The sequence below is a fragment of the Diplotaxodon limnothrissa genome, linkage group LG18 (genome assembly GCF_057381915.1).
Source record: "Diplotaxodon limnothrissa isolate DT_005_m linkage group LG18, D_limnothrissa_male_GT1.1, whole genome shotgun sequence".
In the NCBI taxonomy this organism is placed as follows: Eukaryota; Metazoa; Chordata; class Actinopteri; order Cichliformes; family Cichlidae; genus Diplotaxodon; species Diplotaxodon limnothrissa.
The window spans coordinates 13,771,301-13,792,206 of NC_140613.1; the positions used below are offsets into that span (position 1 = coordinate 13,771,301).

The 20,906-nt window shown below is 39.6% G+C and overlaps 2 protein-coding genes and 2 non-coding genes across 4 annotated transcripts; 2 read left to right on the forward strand and 2 right to left on the reverse strand.

Moving 5' to 3' along the window:
• Positions 1 to 543: 543 nt before the first annotated feature.
• Positions 544 to 11,279, reverse strand: chmp5a (charged multivesicular body protein 5a). The gene is made up of 8 exons (XM_085377585.1): positions 11,171 to 11,279; positions 10,710 to 10,814; positions 10,574 to 10,620; positions 8,913 to 9,006; positions 8,578 to 8,649; positions 7,181 to 7,289; positions 1,152 to 1,267; positions 544 to 818 (listed from the first exon to the last, which is right to left on the reverse strand). The coding sequence occupies exons 1-8, from the start codon at positions 11,237 to 11,239 to the stop codon at positions 768 to 770; spliced, it is 663 nt and encodes a 220-aa protein (XP_085233711.1). The 5' UTR covers positions 11,240 to 11,279; the 3' UTR covers positions 544 to 767.
• Positions 4,896 to 4,987, forward strand: trnar-ucu (transfer RNA arginine (anticodon UCU)). The gene is given in 2 exon segments: positions 4,896 to 4,932; positions 4,952 to 4,987. It is a non-coding gene; the product is annotated as a tRNA-Arg (tRNA).
• trnar-ucu (transfer RNA arginine (anticodon UCU)) lies at positions 5,677 to 5,768 on the forward strand. The gene is given in 2 exon segments: positions 5,677 to 5,713; positions 5,733 to 5,768. It is a non-coding gene; the product is annotated as a tRNA-Arg (tRNA).
• Positions 11,280 to 16,708: 5,429 nt separating the features above from the next.
• On the reverse strand, positions 16,709 to 20,531 carry oprk1 (opioid receptor, kappa 1). Its single transcript, XM_085376912.1, has 3 exons — positions 20,293 to 20,531; positions 19,388 to 19,740; positions 16,709 to 17,247 (listed from the first exon to the last, which is right to left on the reverse strand). The coding sequence occupies exons 1-3, from the start codon at positions 20,529 to 20,531 to the stop codon at positions 16,709 to 16,711; spliced, it is 1,131 nt and encodes a 376-aa protein (XP_085233038.1).
• Positions 20,532 to 20,906: the final 375 nt, after the last annotated feature.

Consider the following 20,906-nt stretch of genomic DNA (forward strand, 5'->3'; position numbering starts at 1 on the left):
CCTCAGCCTACCTGAGTATTGTTGCTGACCAAATCCATCCCCTTATGACCACACCCACAGAAAAGCATCCATCCTTTGATAGCTGTTTCTCACAAATCATCTCAAACTAGTTTCCTGAACATGACAGCAAGTTCGCTGTACTCAAATGGACTCCAGATGTGGTGGAGCAGGAGACTCACATCATGGATGAACCACATCTTTGAGGAATGTTTCCAGCACCTTGTTGAATCTATGCCATGGAGAATTAAAACAGGCTGACGGCAACGTGGTACTAGCAATGTCTACTTAAGAGCTAAAAACAAGATAGAGGAGGATGAACAAATACGCCATAAATTAAGAACTCACAGCTGATTTAAAACAAACATTTTTATTTTGCATGTTTCAAATAACCCTGCAGATATTTTAAACAGCCCAAGTGTGAATAACCTCCACTTTTGAGAATGCAGACATGATCTTAGTGACTAAAAATCACACAAAATTAATAACAAACAGAAATAAATAAACACTAAGGAACACTAATGAACGACACAGACAAGCTGTTGATGATGAAAGAAAGAGAAGATGAAGGGAATTATGTTAAAAAAAAAAAGGTTTAGTATGTTACAAGGCCACATGCCAGCACGGTAGAAGTAACAATACACAACCTGAAACCAGAACAGCCTCCAAATTGTAGTGTTCTCACATCAAATGGTTTTGCATGTATAAATGTTACTCTACATATAAAAGTGTTTTCAGTTCGAGTGCAGCTGTTTTTATTTGCTTCTTGTTTATGTGGCAGGAATCTGAGGGAGGCCGAACTCATCCACGAGCACACCATCCTGAACACAAAAGAAGAAAAAAACATCAGCCACGAGCAAAACACTTACATTTCAAGTGTTACTCACTTAGCAGGTTTGTGTTTAAACAATAGAGTGGACTGGAAAAAACTTAGTTTTGCACATTATAGTTAATCTACCAAACACATACACAGGATTAGAAACTGGCACCAGAATTCGTGGCAGGTTTAATAGTTTGCTTACATACACAGTCACACCCCAAAGGTCCATTTTGAAGTAGGAAAAATTCTTTATGATTACTTTTTATTTTACTTTCATGTATTTTCCACAACCCTGCCCTTCATGTCATGAAAACTGAGCTCTGTAGACTGTCACCTTATTTGTCTTGCTGTCACTGGGGATTCCCTCAGGGATAGACGGGGCAGCTGAGGCCTCATCCAGGTAAGAGGTGTCATCATCCAGCAGCAGCTCATCACCCAGTGCATCCAGCTCTGAAACCACAGTGGTACTGTCACTGTAATACTCCAGATCATTGCTCAAATTACACACTAGCAAAGAGGTCTTAGCTTCAATAAAAAGAGATCCAAGCTGTCCTGGAAGCTCCACATCGTGGATGCTGAAATCTGAGAAAGAGCCCCAGGAGGCAAAGAAGGCAGAGAATGAGTGTGATATAAAACAGAATTCAAACAACAGTGCCAGTGTATCTCCTGAAAAAGAGATTTTATGTGCCTAAATACAGGATCATAAAATATTGCCTTCCCAGAATGTAACTAAAAGGCATTTTAGATAGGTTCTAGCAACCCTCAAGTGGAAGGAGTTGAATGAATGGGACAATAGAGGAACCCATGGATCCAGAAAGTCCAGACTTTGTTTCCTCTTTTTTCCTTTATATAAGGGAAACTCAGTCCACATAAGCTCCTCGGATTCACAGAGGAGTCAGATTTCACAACAAGTGACACAGGACAACCATTCACATGTGGCACAATGGATCGCACATTGGCCTTCTAAGAATACACTTAAGGAGTGATTCAAAGGTTGTGGGTTCAAGTCCCACCAGAGTTGAATCTTTAACTTTCCCTCACTATAGAAGTTAGATGCATCTAACGAAAAGGCATTTTAGTTACTGGGTTAAGCCTCAAATAACAAGTCGGCATAGACAAGGCATGTCTATGCAATAGCTAGCACTTTTAGTAGATTTTTAAATTACTTTAGTCACTATTTACCACATTTTTAATGGACGGATCACAATTGACAAAAAATGGCACAGGGCATCTTCTCGCACCTGGCAATGGGCAGTGCATTGAACTTCTAAGCATACACTTCAGGAGTGATTCAAAGGTTGTGGGTGTGAGTCCCACCAAAGTCAACACTTTTAACCTCTTCTTAATGTAAAAGTTATGTAATTCTTAAGAACGGAACTACAAGGCAACTTCTAACTCAAATAAGAAGTCCTCATCACTATACATGGAAGCTAATAACTTAGCATTGAGCTCTGGGATTTTAGCATACAAGAAGGGATTTCCACTCTCCAGTTGCTTAAAAACCAAATAAGAGATAAGACAGTTTACATGTACATGTTTACATGGGTGCTTGTATGTGGTTGACTGTATCTCTGTGATAAACTGGTGACAGATCCGAGGTGTACCCTGTGTCTTCCCCTATCACAGCTGGGCTAGGTTCTAGCAACAATCCAGAAAGTCTAAAATATATTCCCTCTTTTTTTTATCAGGGAAAATTATGGAGGAGCTGCTTCAAATTGACAGAGGAATTAGATTTATGAACATATGACACAGTACAACCTTTCACATCTGGACCGTGCATTGGACTTCGAAACAAGCACTTCAGGAGTGATTCAAAGGTTGTGGGTTTGAGTCCCACCAGAGTTGAACGTTTAAATTCTTAATGTAGAAGTTACATGCATCATCAGAAAGTAGTATTGGCTTTTTAGGCCCAATATAAGGAGTCTGAATATATAAGGTGTGTCATTGACAAGCCAACACTTTTAGTAGATATTTACATTACATTAGTTACTATTTCATTTAGAGATGGCACGATACCACTTTTTTATGTCCGATACCGATACCGATATCATAAATTTGGATATCTGCCGATACCGATATGAATCCGATATAGTGTTTTTTAATCAACAAAACTGTTTTTTTAAATATCTTGCTGCATTTTGTATAAGTTCATACTCAAGTTTAAAACAACAACTACACTAAAGCTATTCTGTTATACCTGTATGCAAAAAAAAATATTTCATAGTTCAGCAATACTGATCAATCTAATAAACTTAAACCTACACCATCCTCCCTATTCTGGTATTTTAAAGAGTACTTAGCATAAATATTAAGCAACCTAACTAATAGGGTTCCAACTCCCAGCAACAACAAAAATAAATAAATAAAAAATAGGGAACCACCCCTCACGCTCCACCTCATGATGCTTAATCGACGTAATCAACCTTAATTTGATGCAGTGTGAAAAAAAATGCACAGAAATCAATTATTTTTTTCAATATATTAAAATATTAAATAGATTCAACATCTTTCTTCAACAAAATTGCAGACTGCACAGATGGTACCTTCCCAAAGGAAAAAGTACTATAGCTTACTAGGGTATATTAGACTTAATAGTCACTATATACAGTAATTGACTTCTATTCATTTTACATCAAATTAAAACTTTGGGTGTCAGATAATTATTTATTAAAAGCTCGACATTTTAAATGAGAATAAGAAAGAAAAGTATGTCTTTGTGCCCCTTTTCCCTGTTAATGCCCTATCGGCCCCCCTGGCTAAACTTTGCTAGATCCGCCCCTGCACAGTTACCAGCGTCAGCTACGTAGAAAAAGATCCTCGAGTAGAAAGTAATATTAAATAAATTCTAACAGCAGCTGATCAAGCTTAAACGTGCTGCTGTTGTTCAGCCGCTGGTTTCCTCTTTCTGGTGCAAAGTGGGCCAAAAACAAACAAGAGACACGGACTCGCGACAGAAAAGCCGATCAGCTGATCATTAAGCAGTTTCATGATTGAAGTAGCAGCAAGAGGAGGAAGTCGCTCCATATATCGCTTGTTAAGCTTAACGCAGGAATGCTTTACAAACATTCAGAGATGGACTTACACATTTGCTTTACTTCTCTCGGGATAACTTTGTCGGAGATGAAATGCTGGGTTGCTAGCGAAGCTCCAAATGCTATCCAGACCACCGACAGGTCCCGCACGCCACAGCCGCTCTATCACGTGATGCATACTGCTCCGACGTGCTAACGTTCTGAGGCGAGTTACGGCGTGTTGCAAGTTTTGTGAGGTGCTTTCGTGATATTTAATGGATCGGATTACATTTTTTATTTTTCTCCGATATCCGATCCAGTAATTTAGGTCAGTATCGGACCGATACCAATACGTAATATCGGATCGGTCCATCTCTAATTTCATTAGCGTATTAGAAGCACTGAAGCATCAAAACGAACCAAATAGTTTGTTGATACAAACTTGGGTAGATAGATCATGATGTGCATAAACATCAAATGTTTGAAATGGCGTGCACCAAATTGTCTAACTTCCTAGAAATAGTAGAAGAAGAAACTGTTTTGTTTGATGGAAATAAATGCCACTGTCTGGATTTCTCAGAATCTTCCAACTGGTGTGTTTACATGAAGCATTTTTCTTGAGGTTGGGCTTTTAAATCGGTTACTGTAGTTCATGTTAAGATGGCTATTGTTATCTCATAGTAAAAAGGCTCTGAATTCCACTCCAGCCCGTGGCCTTTCTGTGAGGAGCGCTCCCTGTGTCAGCGTGGGTTCTACCACAGTCCCAAGTCGCACATGGGGTGACAGATTGGTGACCTGTTGCTGACCAGGGGTAGAACCTGCCTCTCACCCCATGACAGCTGGGATAGGCACCAGTGCCCCCAGCGACCCTGAATCAGATAAATAGAAGAAGTTGGATGGATGGCTGACAACTATGGAGGAATCAATGGATCTTCAAAGTCCAGATTTTCCTTTATTCAAGGGAAACTCAGTCCATAGGAGCCACTTCAACATACATTTTAACATACCACTTTTTTTAAATGGTCAGATCACATCTGACAAAAAGTAAAACAGGTGAAACCATATCTGGCTCTGTGGCGCAATGGATAGCGCATTGGACTTCTAAGCAAGCACTTCAGCAGTGATTCAAAGGTTGTGGGTTCGAGTCCCACCAGAGTCAAACCTTTAACTTCTTAATGTAGAAGCTACATGTTTGTTCGTAACTTTAAAGTCATGTACATCTTAGTACTGAAGCTACTACACAGGACAAGGGCACACATCTGGCTCTGTAGCGCAATGGCTAGCGCATTGGACTTCTAAGCAAGCACTTCAGCAGTGATTCAAAAGTTGTGGATTTGAGTCCCACCAGAGTCTAACCCTTGACTTCTTAATGTAGAAGTTACATGTGTTTTCTTAATGTTAAAGTCATGTACATCTTAATACTGAAACTACAAGAAAATTTTCTGTCTCAAATAACAAATCTGTATAGACACCACTATCCATGGAAGCTAATCACTCAGATGTGATGTCATCACATAATCTGAGACTTTAGCATCCAAGAGGGAATTTCCACTCTCCAGAACCAAAAATAAGAGATGACTGTGGGATTACCTGGAGCATCCAGGTATTCTGCAAGTTAGGTTAATTAGTGTGAAAGGTTAATTGCATTTCTGTGATAGACTGGTGAGAGAGAAGTGGAAGAACCTGAATGGACGTGTGAAAACAGGAGGCAATTATGGATCCAGAAAGTCCAGACTTTGTTCCGTCATTATTCCTTTATTCAAGGGAAACTCTGAACACAGAAGCTGCTTCAAAGTCATAGAGGAATCTAATTTGTCAACAAGTGACACAGGACAAGGTCACACATCTGGCTCTGTGGCGCAATGGATAGCGCATTGGACTTCTAAGCATACACTTAAGGAGTGATTCAAAGGTTGTGGGTTCGAGTCCCACTAGAGTCAAAAGTTTAACTTTTCCTCACTATGGAAGTCAGATGCATCTAAAGAGTTGACATCTCTGTGGTGTAGTGCAGTGGCAGGGTGGTTAGCATCATTGTCTTATACCACAAATGTCCTGTGATAAACTGGTAACATATCCAGGATAGATCCTGCCTCTTGCCCTATAACAGCTGGGCTGGGCTTACCGTGTCTTGGTGGTTAACATCATTGCCTCACAGCAAGAGGGTCCTGGGTTTGAATCAGCTGGCCTTCCTGTGTGGAGTTTGCATGGTCTCTGGATGGATGCTGATACCATAGGGAACGGCTATATTTTCATTACATGGCTATATTTGAAGTTCGTCGCTCTAGCTATAGGTAATACATCAGTCTGTTCCACAAAAACCAAACAAAAAAATGTCTGGTCATAATGGCTCCACCCACAAAATATGTCACTGGACATATTTATGTGTCACAACCAGAGATGGGCAGTAAGGCGTTACAAGTAACGCGTTACTGTAATCCGATTACTTTTTTCAAGTAACGAGTAAAGTAAGGGATTACTATTGCAAAAAAGGTAATTAGATTACTGTTACTTTCCCGTAAGCACGCTGCGTTACTAAAACCATGATTTTAGTAACACAGAGAGTATGAGTGTGCAGCGTTTAAAGCGTGGAAGTACTGACCTTACTTTGAGTTTGATTCCGTAAAAAGTCACAAAAACATTAGCGTTCACTGCGTGGGAAGAAAACGTCTTTTTACAGCGAAAAAACCCATAAACTTCCGAGCAAGCACCGAGTACGCTGCAACGGAATGGAAAATTCACAGACAAACTCGCGGATTCTTCCACTAACTGCTGTGGCACACCTGCACCAGGGCAAACATCCACCTGCTATACAGGTGAAAATAGAGCAACAGGACTGCTGAGTCTTTGATTTTATTTATTTTCTGCTGTTTCACTTGGATTTATTTGAAAGAGTGAGTGTAAACACAAAAAATATTTTATTTTATGTGCTGGAATATGCAGAAAATAGGTTTAAATGTTAAACAAATTTCTTCCAGTCAGAGAATGGTGCGTATAATTTAATTTTTGCTTGATGCATAAAGTTAAAAGATTAAAACTAATAAAACGAGTTTTAAAAAGATACTTTTCCATTTGATTACGTTTTATATAATGTATTATGCAGAAAAAGTAGAATTGGGCTGAAAGATCTATTGCTTTATCACCTATTCAGGTTGTAAATTGTGTTTTTAAAAAGTAACTAATTAATTACTTTTGAAAATAAGTAATCAGTAATGTAACAGGATTACTTTTTGGGGAAGTAATCAGTAATTAGTTACTGCTTACTTTTTTCAAGTAACTTGACCAACACTGGTCACTGCGACTGTTCACTTTAATGCACCCTAAATGAAAAACTGCCAACAAAATGTACATTTACCTGCTTCAAGATCCTCCTCATCGATGTCTGGAGTGCCATAGCTGCGGCTCAGGGCTTCTTGTACCTCATTGGCTTCATCCATCATGTCCTCCAGCTGGTCCTGTAAATCCTGGAAGTCCAAATACTTGTGTTCACTTTTAATGCCTCAACTGTGAGATTTTAACTTTTATCTTGCATGTAAAATCATAATTTTAATTTCATCAGTTTTTAATCGACTGCTGCACAAATAGGAAGAGAGAATCACATAACAGCAGGGGGCACTGAAAATAAATGAGACCTATTAAGTGTGTTGATTAGAACTCATTTAAACAAAACTATTAACTCATTTTGTTACTGCAGGGTTCTGAAATCAGAGCAAGTTTAATTATACAGTAAGAGCTGATAAATTGCTGAATCTGGCTGCTGCTAAGAGTACAGTGTAAGTGTTGCAGAAATGTGATGTAATGTGAGGTGATTTTTCTTACAATTGATGCTTCGCATGCAGTAAGCAATTCTCCTGGCCTCAAGTATCTCCCCATTTTTGGCTAATGACTGCATTCATAGTTTAGACCAGTGGTTCCCAAACCTTTTTTGCTAGGCCCCCCTTTGTTTTACAAGAAAAATGTTCACCCCCCCCCCCACGCGCACGCACACATCCTCCAACCACACACGCCCATATTTTGCTCCATTGTGGTTTATTTCACACCTCAAACATTTAGTAAACAATTAAGCAAATACAAGTAATCTGGAATAAATGACAGGTAGTAATAAAATAACGCTACGTCCACGCCTACACAGGCATTTTTGAAAGCGCAGCTGTTTCGTCCACACGTAAACGGCGTTTCGAATCACCGAAAACTGAGATTTTTTAAAACTCCTTTTTTGCGTTTACGTGTGGACGAGGAATGCAGAGTTCGTCACGCAACGTCAAAGGTGTGTGCCTTTTTCTGACTATCTGCAGGTTTTACACGCTTACATACACACACACACAGTTACTGTCCCTCCATTTAGAAAGGCAGAGGCGTCACGGTGTGATTATTTTACGTGTAGTTGTTTTTTTCCTGTGTAATAATATTCAAATCAAGAACGTAGGATCCTGTTTGTCCGTGATTTGAACAGCCCAGCGCTGCTCCCGACGAAGGGAAAACCAATTCTGCAGGGAGACCTACCTCGGCACTTGTGCAGGTGAAACCAAAGGGAAGATATGCTTCACCATATTTTTTAGTCATTGGCTTAGAATGAAGTTGGTTTGGAAACATATTCAGCTATGCTTCATCTCTTGCTTTGCGTTTGTGTGGGCGCCCCGTGCTAGCAGTGTCCAAGCGTTTTGTTTTTTTTCCCCTTTTCATACCGCACCCCCCCTGCAATGGCTCTGCAGGGTCCCACACTTTGGGAAGCTCTGGTTTAGACAAACATACATCAATCTGATCAAGTCTGACGTCCTTGTAAGCCTTTTTCATATCCTTGGCACCAATCTTCATGGCCTCCACCTGGGGACAAAAAATACATGTGGATTTAGTCGCTGACAACATTTTCTCATCAGGTACAGACAATCTGAACACATCCACTACCACAACCAGGGAACTTTCTAATGAGATTTGTTTAATGAATGGACAAAATCAAAAGCTTAGCGATACAATATAGTATGTCAGAAATCTAGATGTTTGGTACGTATGAAAGCTGTGATTTGGAAAAAAGTGCTTAACAGCAACTAAAAAGTTGGAGTCTTGGAGTCATGCTGTGTGACTCTTACTGTTGTTTTGGTGTCCTTTAATGTCTGGATCGTGTAGTTTGCCTGCTCCATGTTAAAGGATTGTTGAGCCAGCTGCTCCCTTTGACCTTCATACCTATGTAAAAACAATACAGATGCTTTAATACATTTGAGTCTTTACATACATTATTACACTCCTATGTTACCGTAAAATCAAGAGCTTTTCACACCCCAGCCGTCTGCAAAGGGTTGGTGCGACAGAGTAGGGTGAGATAGTCGGCTGCAAACTGCCCCAGTGCGAACTGGAGGTCATCGCTTGACAAAGACAACAGAACCACATCATCTGCAAAAAGGATAGATTGCATCTGCAGATGGACCTAATACCCTTGACTTCTTAGCTGCACCAAGAAATTTTGTTTGTGAAAGTTATGAACAAAACTGGTGACAAAGGACAAAACTGGCCAAGTGAAACACCACTGGGAACAAGTCTGCCTTAATGGAAGCAATGTGACCAAGCTGCCACTAAAATAAGCTGCTGCTTTTTGAGATAATTTGGTTCTGTTAGTTTCATCGAATGACGATCTTCAACTTGCTTACACTCTTTGTTGCATTCAGTGTTAGCAAGCTTGTTTGCTCTGAGGTACTGTGGCGGTGAGCCTGATTGTTTAATATGACATGTGAGCTGTTATGAAATTTTACAGCTCCAATTAGAGAGCCAAAAATATTTAGCCCTAGGTTTGACATCTATGATGTTAATAATCAACAGTTACAGCCCTAAACAAAGCAGTTTTTATTATTACGATAGATATATGACACAATAATTCGTGTGTGAGACATTTAAATAGTTGACTTCATTTGTCTCTCCACATTTGCCTGATTTAGTTCACTTGCTCACTCCTTATATAAGAACTCACTTTTACTACCTCCTCACGATGCTTTGGGTTGGCAGATCTGGTAGGAGGAGAGTCGTGTTTTGTTTTCTTTCAGATTCAACACTTCATGCATTGATGTTTTCGTCTTTACCTGTAACGGCTTCTTCTTCTTTCAGATGCTCCCTTTAGCGGATCATCTGCCTCTATCTCACCCTACTCTGTCACACCAACCCTTTGCAGGTTCTCTTTCATTAAATCTATAAACCTCCTCTGTGGTCGTCCTGTTTAACTCCTTCCTGGAAGCTCCATATTCAACATCCTTTGTCCAATATATTCAACTGGACCTCCTTTGGACATCACTCAACTATTGCAACCTTGACGCTTTAATTTCACCTCCAAACTGCTCAACCTGAGCTGTCCCTGTGGTTACTTCCAATACAAACCCTCAAAATCTTTAACTCTGCCACCTCCAGCTTGACCTCTTGTGCCACGATCTCCAAACCACACATCATAGCGGGTCTTACAACCATCTTATAAACATTCCCTTTCACTATTGCTGTTATCTTTCTGTCACAAATCAGTACCTGCAATTCACTTAAATCGTATGGTGAAATAAACCTTTGTTTAGATGATTTTAGTTTACAGGCTTAATTTTTTGTTCAACCTAATCTCCAAAATATTAACATATTAAAACTTTCCTCTTATTTGCCAACATCCACACTATGTCTATCTATCTATCTATCTATCTATCTGTGTGTATGTATCAGAGAGGCTATCGTGCTCACATCTTTGAGATAAAGCATACAGATGTTTGCACAGTGAAGGACTCACATTCTCTTCTGCTTCAGGACTCTCATTGCCTTCTGCTTCACCATGTTCTGCAATTGAAAGCAAAAATAAATAAATAACATCGATGTATTTGTCTTCTAGCCTTTTAAACACCCAAAGTTAACATCATGTGTCCTACCTTCGAGGGCCCATCTCTCATCTTTTTCAGCTGATCCTTGTACTTCAAGAGTTCCGCATCTAGCCTGCCAATTTTCTTTTCAATGGACTCAGCCCTCGCATCCACCTGGAGCGAGGAAGAGATCAATTAGAGGTAATGATTTCCAGCGTCCTGGCAAACAAAACACTGTGCTAAAACGCCATGCCTGTATGTGGGTGCATTAGAAGAAAAAAATTAGAGAGGTAAAAGCTTGGAACATAATTGAGAGCTGTGGTTAACAAACACATCCCTACTTCACAGTCCAACCGAGGCTGAATGTCTTTTATTCCAGCCCAAAGTGCTGACTAACTGTAGCCTCTGAGCTAGTTGGCACGGATGCTGTTTTGACAAGCCTTTTGTAACCATGCTAGCTATGCACCGCTACCGTTAGGTCGCACAATATGGACATAAACAACAAAAGCTCACAGGCTGACAGTACTCACAGTGCCGATACAGTCCGACAGGTTCGCAGGAGGCGCTTTGGGTTTTCCTCGTCCGAATATTCGGTTCATTTTCTAAACGTCAGCCTTTAGCTTACCTTAGAAAACACAAAAAGCATCAAATGCAAAGAGATTTTTTCATTGAAGACACCCGGAAGCAACGGTTCAGACGCAAAATATTTCCATTGGTTGGTGCAAACGCTTGTGACCAATGAGATTTTAGACGCGCTATTGCCACTTAGCGGTGAGCAGAGGCACTGCAGCTTCCAGGGAGAACCTTTTGTCCCCACAGATTGCATCCACCATCAGGCTTTGTTACTCCCCCACTGCAAATAAAATGGCAACAAATGTAGGTTTTACTTAGATTTTAGATTTTATCTTTTAATCTGGTTCTTTCAAGAGCATGTTATTATTTATTGATTTTAATGTATAATCCCCAAAGACTAAAAACTGCTCTCTACGGAGTAAAATTCCATTGAAATGAGTAGTTATAGAAAGGTTGGTACTGCGTTATAATATGGCATCTTTTATTCAGGATTTGTAAGTTGTAAATTTCATTGCTAATGCTTTGCATATCTATTCTCAGAGGTAGAAGTATTTAGGTCCTGCATTCCAGTCCATGTAGAGAAAAGGTGGAAGTCATGCAAATTAATTCCTCCTGGTTCCTGTAATAGTTTTTAGACTTTTACATGTTTAAAAATTCTTTCAAAGAATGGGCCATATGTAACTTTTTATAGAGTCATTACTCCAGACAGAGCAGCATGCTGGTGCACTTATTAGCAATGCCTACCCAGAGCAAGAATTTGAACCTGCTAGTCAGCTGTAGTCACTGCATGTTTACATTTTCTCCATGTGCCTGAGTGGGTTTTCCTGGGGTGCTCTGGTTTCCCCATACAATACACAGACATGCATGTCAGGTTAACTGGCTGTATAGCTGTGATGGACAATCCAATCTGTTCCCAGTGTCATCTGAGGAGGATTAGGGCTTAAAAAGATGAATGGATGAATGGTGACTCCAATGGACAAGGCAAATCTGAGGGATTCTGAGATGTCTTTTCTTTTTTGATTAATTTAATGATTTAACTCTGGGGTGTCAAACACAATGTGACGGAGGCTAAATGCTGTTTTGGGTCGGCAGGTTTTGAAAAATGTCTCTAGTTATATTTATCATGGATCAGCACGCATGACACTTGCTTTGACATTTTGGCTCCTTCCTTCCTCAAAAACTCCTCCCCAGCACTCCATTTACCTTTCATAACATCCCAAAACCAGTCTTCATGTAGTAAGATATCTATATCTATGTCCTCACTGGGTTCTATTTTAAACAGTTGTTAATAGCCTGTTAATATGACATAATTACATATAATCTAATACACATAATTCTGTTTTCCCAGCACTTTCATTTTTAGTATATGGCTTATGAGGCAAGCAATGAGTAGGCACCTGTTCAATCCTTATTAGAAGGCAGAGCTTATTACTGAACCTGGCTAAATGTAATGGCTTGCAAATGCACTTGCACCTTGGGAGACAGTGAGTAGAAAAATGCAGTAATCTTTGTAATTATAGCTGTCAGCTTCAACAATCCACGTAAGGACCGACTGATTTAATTTGCCTCTAAAATCCTTCAGAATCCCTTTTATCTGTGCACCATTATATTTGTCAGCTGCTGTAAGGAGGGGCACCTCATCTGGAAGCCTTTCACAAATGGCAACTGTAGAAATAATGAAAAAACAAACAAACAGTCCTTTTGTAATAAAAAGTAAATAAAAACCTGCACAGCCGATGATAGTGTTTGAAAAATAAAGTGGCTCATTCTTGGCTGTGTGGTGGCTGCAGTTGGGGAGCTGCCTTTGTCGCTCCAAGCTCATTCTCAGTGTATTTAAGTTTTCCTTTTTAGCTACGAGACAATTTTCTTATCTCTCATCAGCAGGATAACATTTTTCATTTGTGTCTATCCAGTGTTCCAAATATTCTTTATTTTTTTCTCATCTGTTGCAATTATTGATTATGATTTGCATTACAAAGCATTACAAAGTTATATATTGTTGAATCAACAACATCCATCCCAACCTCTTAACTGTCACAGAATATCTGACTTTATAAGAGCAACATAAACAGTTTTCACATTAGGCAACATTTTATTTCAACTACCATAAATAAACAGCGAGTGGATAGTTAAATTGTAGTAGAAATGGCTTTAAGCCAACTTTTAACAACTTAGTATAATTAAATAGAATATTGTTAACAATTTAAAAACAAATTAAAAAACCCAAAATATTGGTTTGTTCTTTTCCCCACACCTTCAGATAGTAATAACCCCGTCTTAATCACAAGCTCAAACACAAATCAAGACAAATCAACAAGATAAATAAAAAGATAGGAAGGTCACAGCAGTGCCAACATATCATTAAAGTCCTCACACAGGGGCTGAACTTACAGTCAGTGCAGATTCTTCCACGAGGCCGACTACACAAAGTGCCATACAATTAGCACAACAAGCATGGACCTCTGCCTCTCCCTCAGTGTGTTCACCATGGAAACATTAACATTGTATCTGAATTGAATTTACTTAATAATACCTTGAAAAATAGAAGCACTGAGGAGCTGGGCTATGCAGTCTTCCTACCACTTTTTTGACAAATAAGCTTTAAAAAAAAAAAAACTTCCTTGTGCCCACGCTGATATAACTGAAGACTGAACTGAAGCTCTCCTTTGTATTCACCTTGAATCTCACATTTCTCAGCTTTATTGTGACTTAGTTGTGCATGTGTGAAACATGTTTTTGACATCCAAAGCTCAAAGATACATCAAAATATGTCCAAACATCCACAGCAGCAGCAGCATTAGACATTAATGAGCTGATATTGTGCTGCATCAAATAATGTAATAGCATTAGAGGAATAATTAAGAGAAACATATCATAACAACACATATCCTCTGTAAGATGTTAATCCTCTTACATAATGCTACAGCTACTAAGCTCATATGGGATAAACTGTACTTTAAGAATAACAAGTCTTAAACTGTAAGTGCTAAAATCTACCTGCTATTTTATTTTAAACAAGCATAACAGCTGAACTCTGGTGCAGAAGATAAGGCACACAAACAAGGCACAAAACACAACTTCTGCTATAACACTATATCTTTATCAGATTTAAACAGGTAAATATATTACATTACATTTAAGAGTTTATTTGATTAAATCTGGGTGACCTGATGGCTACTAGAACAGCTACAATAATAAGTTCAGCAAACAAGGACGAGTCAGTAAATCGTTTTACAAAGATGAAAGAAAGACTTATCATAGACCATTACGAAGCACTTTGAACCATCTAAAATGGAAGGAATTTAACACACCATAAAAAAAAAACTTTCAGTATTTGTGTGCAGTGAAAGAGCGATGGCCATAATAACAAACTGTTTCATACAGAATGTCTGCGGCTGATGAAAAATGTATGTAAAGCTGAAAGAGCCGATGTGTTGCCATTAGAATATAATGCTCCGTGTCACATTTCAGCACATAAACTCACAAACACACATTTACCAAGCCCAGACTATGGTGACAGGTTGAGAGGAAATTTACAGTATAGACATTAAATTGCACTAAATGCTGAAAGCACTGTTGTGTAGATACAATACACTGTTGTCCTGATGGCGGTTGCCTTAAAGCCCTCTGCCCATTTTTTTCCTTTTACATGCGGTTCTAGTTTCAGAGTAGATGAGAAAAGGCGGACACTGTGTCCTGTTATCTCAAAGAGACTGCAGCATCACAGCTCTAAATGTTCAAAGATGCAGTTAATACAGTTCAGCTTCAAACTGAGCCTACAACTGAAGAACAATACCTACTGATGTTTTGACAACAAAGCCGTCGTCAAAGTCAAGCAGCGGGTCAAGGAGAAAATACTTTGATTCGCTCTCTTCAGCGTTTTAAGTCGTGAATATCAGAGGATTACTCCCTGAGAGGCTATTAAATATTCTACATTAGTTAACTGTCAGAGTGAAAGGACTATTCACACACTTTTAACACCAAAGCACCAAACTGCAATGCACATCTATAAAACAATGACACACAGTAATGCACATTGTTCCCAACATCATCAGGGATAGTCCCTTTTTTTTTTATCCAGTTTCTTAAAGAGCTTTGATCTTATTCATGTTAATATGAAAGCCCAGACAGTTTACAGGTCTAGTTAAAAAACGTGTTTATCTTCTTTAAACATCTGGCTTCATCTTTGCAGTGTTGCCATCAACAATGTGAAAAGGTGCAAAAATTGCATTTCCTCAATTGGCCACTCGAGGCAGTCTCCAAAAGCGAGTAGTTCTCCACAGACTGCGGTGTCAAAATACCTGACTTTAATGTCTTGATGCATGCATCAAGTTACTAAATCCCAACAGGTTGATTCACTGGGCTAGTTTCAGTCATTGTGCAAATGTACTGTTTATTAGGTTGGGGAAACCTAAAGTCAGCTGAGACTGAAGAAGTCTCTTGGATGAGTGACGAAATGTTTCTCCCACTGAAAACGCTGCGTCCAGATGAACAGAATCAACCTTTTGGGACTCGACTTTAATGTTTGCAGTAAAAATAATGATTTCAATTTCTGTAGCTAATTTCCACATTCACAGCAACTAGACAGGGATGGGTTTTTGTCTTAGTTGTTATCCTGTTTGTAACTAACTCATTTTATTTTTGCATTAAGGCTTAAGGATACAAGGAGTACTGCAAATCCACTTCACAGACCTGGACTTCTTGAGTGTGTTTGTGGGGTCAGTGTTATATTTTTGATGCAATTTTCTGGCAAATAATATGGCTTTCTGAAAAGACTTCTGATTAATGTAGTATTTTGCCTGTATACGTCTTATCACTATTTAGCATGGGCATAATGATGATGCATCCCACTATCCTTTGAATATGATTTCTTTTTAAAAAGAAGATTAAAAAAAACACAATAAAAAAGTAACATCACGCTTATAATGATAAACTTGCGAGTGGGACTTTAAACTCTTTTATACTTAAATATCAAAACCACCAACAGGTTCATCTTTCTGTCAAGAATTTTTTTTACATAACTTGAACTGAAGCCTATTCATGTCTGTGCATCTTTTAAAAATTTAAGTCGTCTCTGTGTACTATTACATACAGTTCATTCTTTTAAGGCTTAATTATCTGTGTTCTGTGGTCTCCAACACGACTGAAGTCTATTCCTTGGTGACTATTTTTAGTGAGGAATTAATACTTTTTAGCGACTTTAGTGACTCATTCATTGCAGCAGAGTAGCGTACAGAAAATTAGAAGCTCCAATCTTTGTTGGTTGTGGCCTTTTCATGGGATTTGTGTAGTAAGAATAAAACATAGATTAGCACCAGGCTAATCTTTTAAGTGAACATGTTTTTGGCTTATTTGACCAACGTGCTGGATACAGAGCTAAAAATCTGGCCCTGACTCTGGCTTTTATCTCAGATAGCTGTAGTGATTTGAGTTAAGCCCAGCTCATTGGAGTCCTCCCAGCTCTGATAGGGCATAGAGGACATGTCCATGGCTAGTCATACGGGCCTGGCTTGCTTTACGCCTCCCCGAGCTTCTGCAGGGCAAGAATGATCCCGCAGAGTGCTTCTCACACGGCTCACTCCATGACAGTCACCTTGTCCTTGTGTTCTGGGACAGCAAAAGTCTCTGAAGCATCTCTTGAAGTTCTCATCCAGGAAAGCATAGAGGATGGGGTTAAGGCTGCTGTTGGTGTAGCCCAGCGCCACGCAGAAGAAGTAGGCGGCCATAACAGCCGTGGTCTCGGGGACATTTGTTGACAGCGTCTTGACCAAGATGAAGATGTGAATGGGTGTCCAGCACACCACAAAGACGGCGACCACCACCAGCACCAGACGGGTGATGCGACGCAGGTTGCGGTCCTTCTCGCGTGAGCCTGACAGCAGCCGCACGCTCTTCAGCCTCATGACCATCAGAGTGTAGCAGACAGTTATAATGATGACCGGTGCCACAAATGCAAAGATGAAGACACAGATCTTCATCAGCGTGTCCCAGTAGATGTAGGGATCAGGGAACTGTAAAGCACACTCTGTAGTCCCTGTTAGTTACAGAAGAATGCAGTTATAGGAACACACAGCAGGAAATGCTCAAAATGACACGCTAATGTCAGATTGACATGTTCAAAGTTACATGTCAAATTGACATCTTTAAAATTGCATAGAGATGTTTAGTGAATGGTTTTCTTGTGTTTATTAGCATGAAGGTGATGGATATGAAGGAAGTGTTACTCTCAGGGCATTAATAGCAGTAAAAAAAACATATGACTTAACCCTGTAACTCCAAATGCATTATATCTGACACATGAGTTATTGTGAGTTTTTGAGACCTCCATCGTCAGTGCGATTTCTTTTCCCCCCTGAACACCTAATGCATTTCACAAAAATGCTGGATGTAGTGAATATGATTAAAAGTCATATATGCAAATAGGTATGTAAAGTCTTTTTTTTTTCTTTTTAATTGTCAGAAGGCTCTAAACACTCCAGTTTAAAAAACAAATTGAATTTTTCTGGAAATTATTTCCCTGTTCTGGCTTTACTGGGTTAAAATTTAACCGACCCGATTTAGGTCAGTTAAACTGTTTGTAAACATTAAAGTCTGGCTATAAAACACTAAAATACATTCATAAACACCATGAAAAACTGTTTAGTTTCTCAGACATTTTACATTCACAAGCCACTTGTTTGGATAGAGCTGTTTATCTCTTTGTTAATGTAAATATATAATCAGCTGATCACCATTTAGACATGCAGACAAGTGACTTTAAACATGCTGTTTCATTGAGAATTTCAAGGACAACCATGGCTTGTTTTATGAGAAAATATCTCATAAATATTTTTGCAACACATTGGAGAAAATATCCAATGTGTTGCAATTCTCTGGGTGAAAATGCTTTTTGATGTCAGAGGTCAGAGGACAAAGAAAAGACTGCTTTGATCTGATGAGACAGTAATTCAAATGACCACCGATGCAACCACTCCTGCAAGCTAAGACCAGGTAACTGAGGTGACAATATGCAGGAAACTAGCAGACTGAAAAAACTGGTGAGTCTGGTGGGTCAGAGTTTGGTATAAATGACATGAAAGCATAATCCTGCCTTGTATCAACGTTTCAGGCTACTGGTGGGGTATTGAGGTGAGAGATATATTCTTGGCACACTTTGGGCTCCTTAGCACAAACTGAGCATTGTTTAAACACCTCAGTCTACCTTATTATTGTTCCTGAACAACTGTCCCTTTATAACCAACGGTGTAGTCATTAACAAATTTCCCACATGTGGGACTAATAATGGTTATCTTATCTTATCTTATCTTATCTTATCTTATCTTATCTTATCTTATCTTATCTTATCTTCTGATGGTTGCCTCCAGGAGGATAACACACAATACCATCATCCCAAACTGATTTCTTGTGTTCGCTGTGCTCAAATGGCCAGCAGCAACTGCCTAGTGCTATCATGTCAAGATGGACCAAAATCTCTGGATGTTTCCAGCGTATTTTTGAATCTGTGCCACTAAGAATTCAGGCAACTATGAAGGCAAGGTGTACCTAATAAAGTGGTGTGTATTATGTTCTCAGTAGACATAGTTTGAAAAAAAATTTCATGCTATTTTATCCTTCGTTCTGTATTTGATTATGATTATGATCCTTTTGGGCTCCTTTAAATTCCTGTCCTGCCACCAGCATGGCTTAGAAATGACAATGTGAGAGAGATCCTGTGATGCATAAAAGTTGTCAATTGAGGAAACTAAAGTCCAGAATTAGATTCATGAGCAAGTCTTTGGATAAAGTGTCTTGTACTCAATAGAATTTCATTGTAAAGATGAATTTCAGACATTTGCTGAAAGAAAATATGTTCTTCTATTATAACCTTTCTAAAGGAAGACCCATTTTCTCTGTCATAGCTTCAGCAAATCAAGTAGCTAATAGGCTGTCATCAGACCTATAGAACACCCTGTTCATTGAATGTGAAGTAGCCAATTGAGATAATTCTCAGCTGTAAATTATATAGAGCTTTTAGCATGAAATCGCATATTAGTCTCCTTAGTACAGAACAAGGTAATTTGTCTCTACAGCAGACAGACTATAAATAAACTGAAATATAACCAAAAAAAAAACAACATATAAAAATTAGATAAAGAACAGAGGTAGGGTCATACCAGTGCATGAAATGGTCATACCGTTATTAGTATTGGTGCTGCCCAGTATCATGGCAGGGATCCCAGCAGCCGACGACAGCACCCAGATGATAACATTGATGATCTTGGCCTTGACGGGGGTCCGGAAATCCAAGGCCTTAACAGGGTGACACACAGCTACGTATCGGTCCACGCTCATCATGGTCAAGGTGAAGATGCTGGTGAACATGTTGTAGTAATCGATGGAGATGAAAACTTTGCACGCTATCTCGCCAAACGGCCAGGAGCTGAGCAGGTAGTCGGTGCTCTGGAAGGGCATGGTGGTGGTGACCAGGGCGTCAGCCACGGCCAGGTTAAAGATGTAGATGTTGGTGGCTGTTTTCATTTTTGTGTATCTGGGGGGGAGGAGTGGGGAGAGTAGAAGTAAACACGATTCTCTTTGATTTTCTTTCATCTGGGGGGAAGCGAGAGTGATTAAATCATGTGTTCAGTATAATAAAGGGAAGCAACATGGGGGAAAACCCTATCTATCTATCTATCTATCTATCTATCTATCTATCTATCTATCTATCTATCTATCTATCTATCTATCTATCTATCTATCTATCTATCTATCTATCTATCTCTGTGTGTGTATGTGTGTGTGTGTTTGAAACAAGAAAACACACTATATGTATGCACTATACAGTTGCAGAAACGACAAAAATCCAACATTTGCTTCATTTTAAACCTCATTTCTGTTGATGTATGTCCCAGACCCGAGTAGAGGTGATACCAAACTTAATGCTTTTCTGAAAACACATGAGCAAACACACTGCAAAGGACTTGATCAGTGCGCACCGAATTCCCATTTTATGAGCTACTCCTGCAGATACGCACTCGGTTTCAAGCTGATGATCATGCTCTTTCACACAACAGATAACACGATTTCAAAGCTGATAGCTCACCTTATGATGACATACATCACCAAACAATTGCCGACTAAGCCCACCACGAACACTATGGAGTAAACGGCGACTATGATGGGGATGATGGGCGACATTGGCTCGGGTTCAGCATCCCAGGTGGCGTTGGCAGTGTAGTTGAAAATATCCGAAGGTTGCCAGGTAAAGTTTGGGATGCACTCCCCCGGCTGGCCCGAGGGACACCGGTCCTCTTTGAAGATGTGCACCACGTTGCTCTCCATGGTGCTGAAAGCTGCCGCCGCCGCTGCTGTTGCTGCTGCTGCTGCTGCTGCTGTTGGGCGTAAACTGACCGTTCAACTTAATTTGGTGCAGACCAAGACAGCAGAATATCTGGCGACTGTTTAAAAAAAACAGGGCAGTTTTTTCCATTAGCACATACTGTGGGATCTGTGTGAGAGAACAAGAGCCAACACAACGCGCTCAAGGACATAATTACACAAGTGTGACACCACCTTACCTGCTTTCCCGCTTCCAAAAAAGTTCATTGGAATAAACCCAGGCGGATGAGCAGAAGTGCAAACACGGACTGAAATCCGGATGCGAGGAAAAACGTGAGAAACAAAAGGTTTCCGGGTAGTTGGCGAACGCACAGCACA

Bases quoted from the DNA above. Each gene is read 5' to 3' on its own strand.
- chmp5a (XM_085377585.1), bottom strand. From the start codon at position 11,239: ATGAACCGAATATTCGGACGAGGAAAACCCAAAGCGCCTCCTGCGAAC. The intron at 7,290-8,577 runs GTATGTTTGTCT...TTGGACTTCCAG, and splicing joins TCAGACTTGATCAGATTGAT to GATTTACAGGACCAGCTGGA. The intron at 819-1,151 runs GTGACAGTCTAC...TTTTGTGTTCAG, and splicing joins GTGACAGCAAGACAAATAAG to GATGGTGTGCTCGTGGATGA.
- oprk1 (XM_085376912.1), bottom strand. From the start codon at position 20,531: ATGGAGAGCAACGTGGTGCACATCTTCAAAGAGGACCGGTGTCCCTCG. The intron at 19,741-20,292 runs GTGAGCTATCAG...CCTCCCCCCCAG, and splicing joins GTGATGTATGTCATCATAAG to ATACACAAAAATGAAAACAG. The intron at 17,248-19,387 runs GTATGACCATTT...TGTAACTAACAG, and splicing joins CAGCACCAATACTAATAACG to GGACTACAGAGTGTGCTTTA.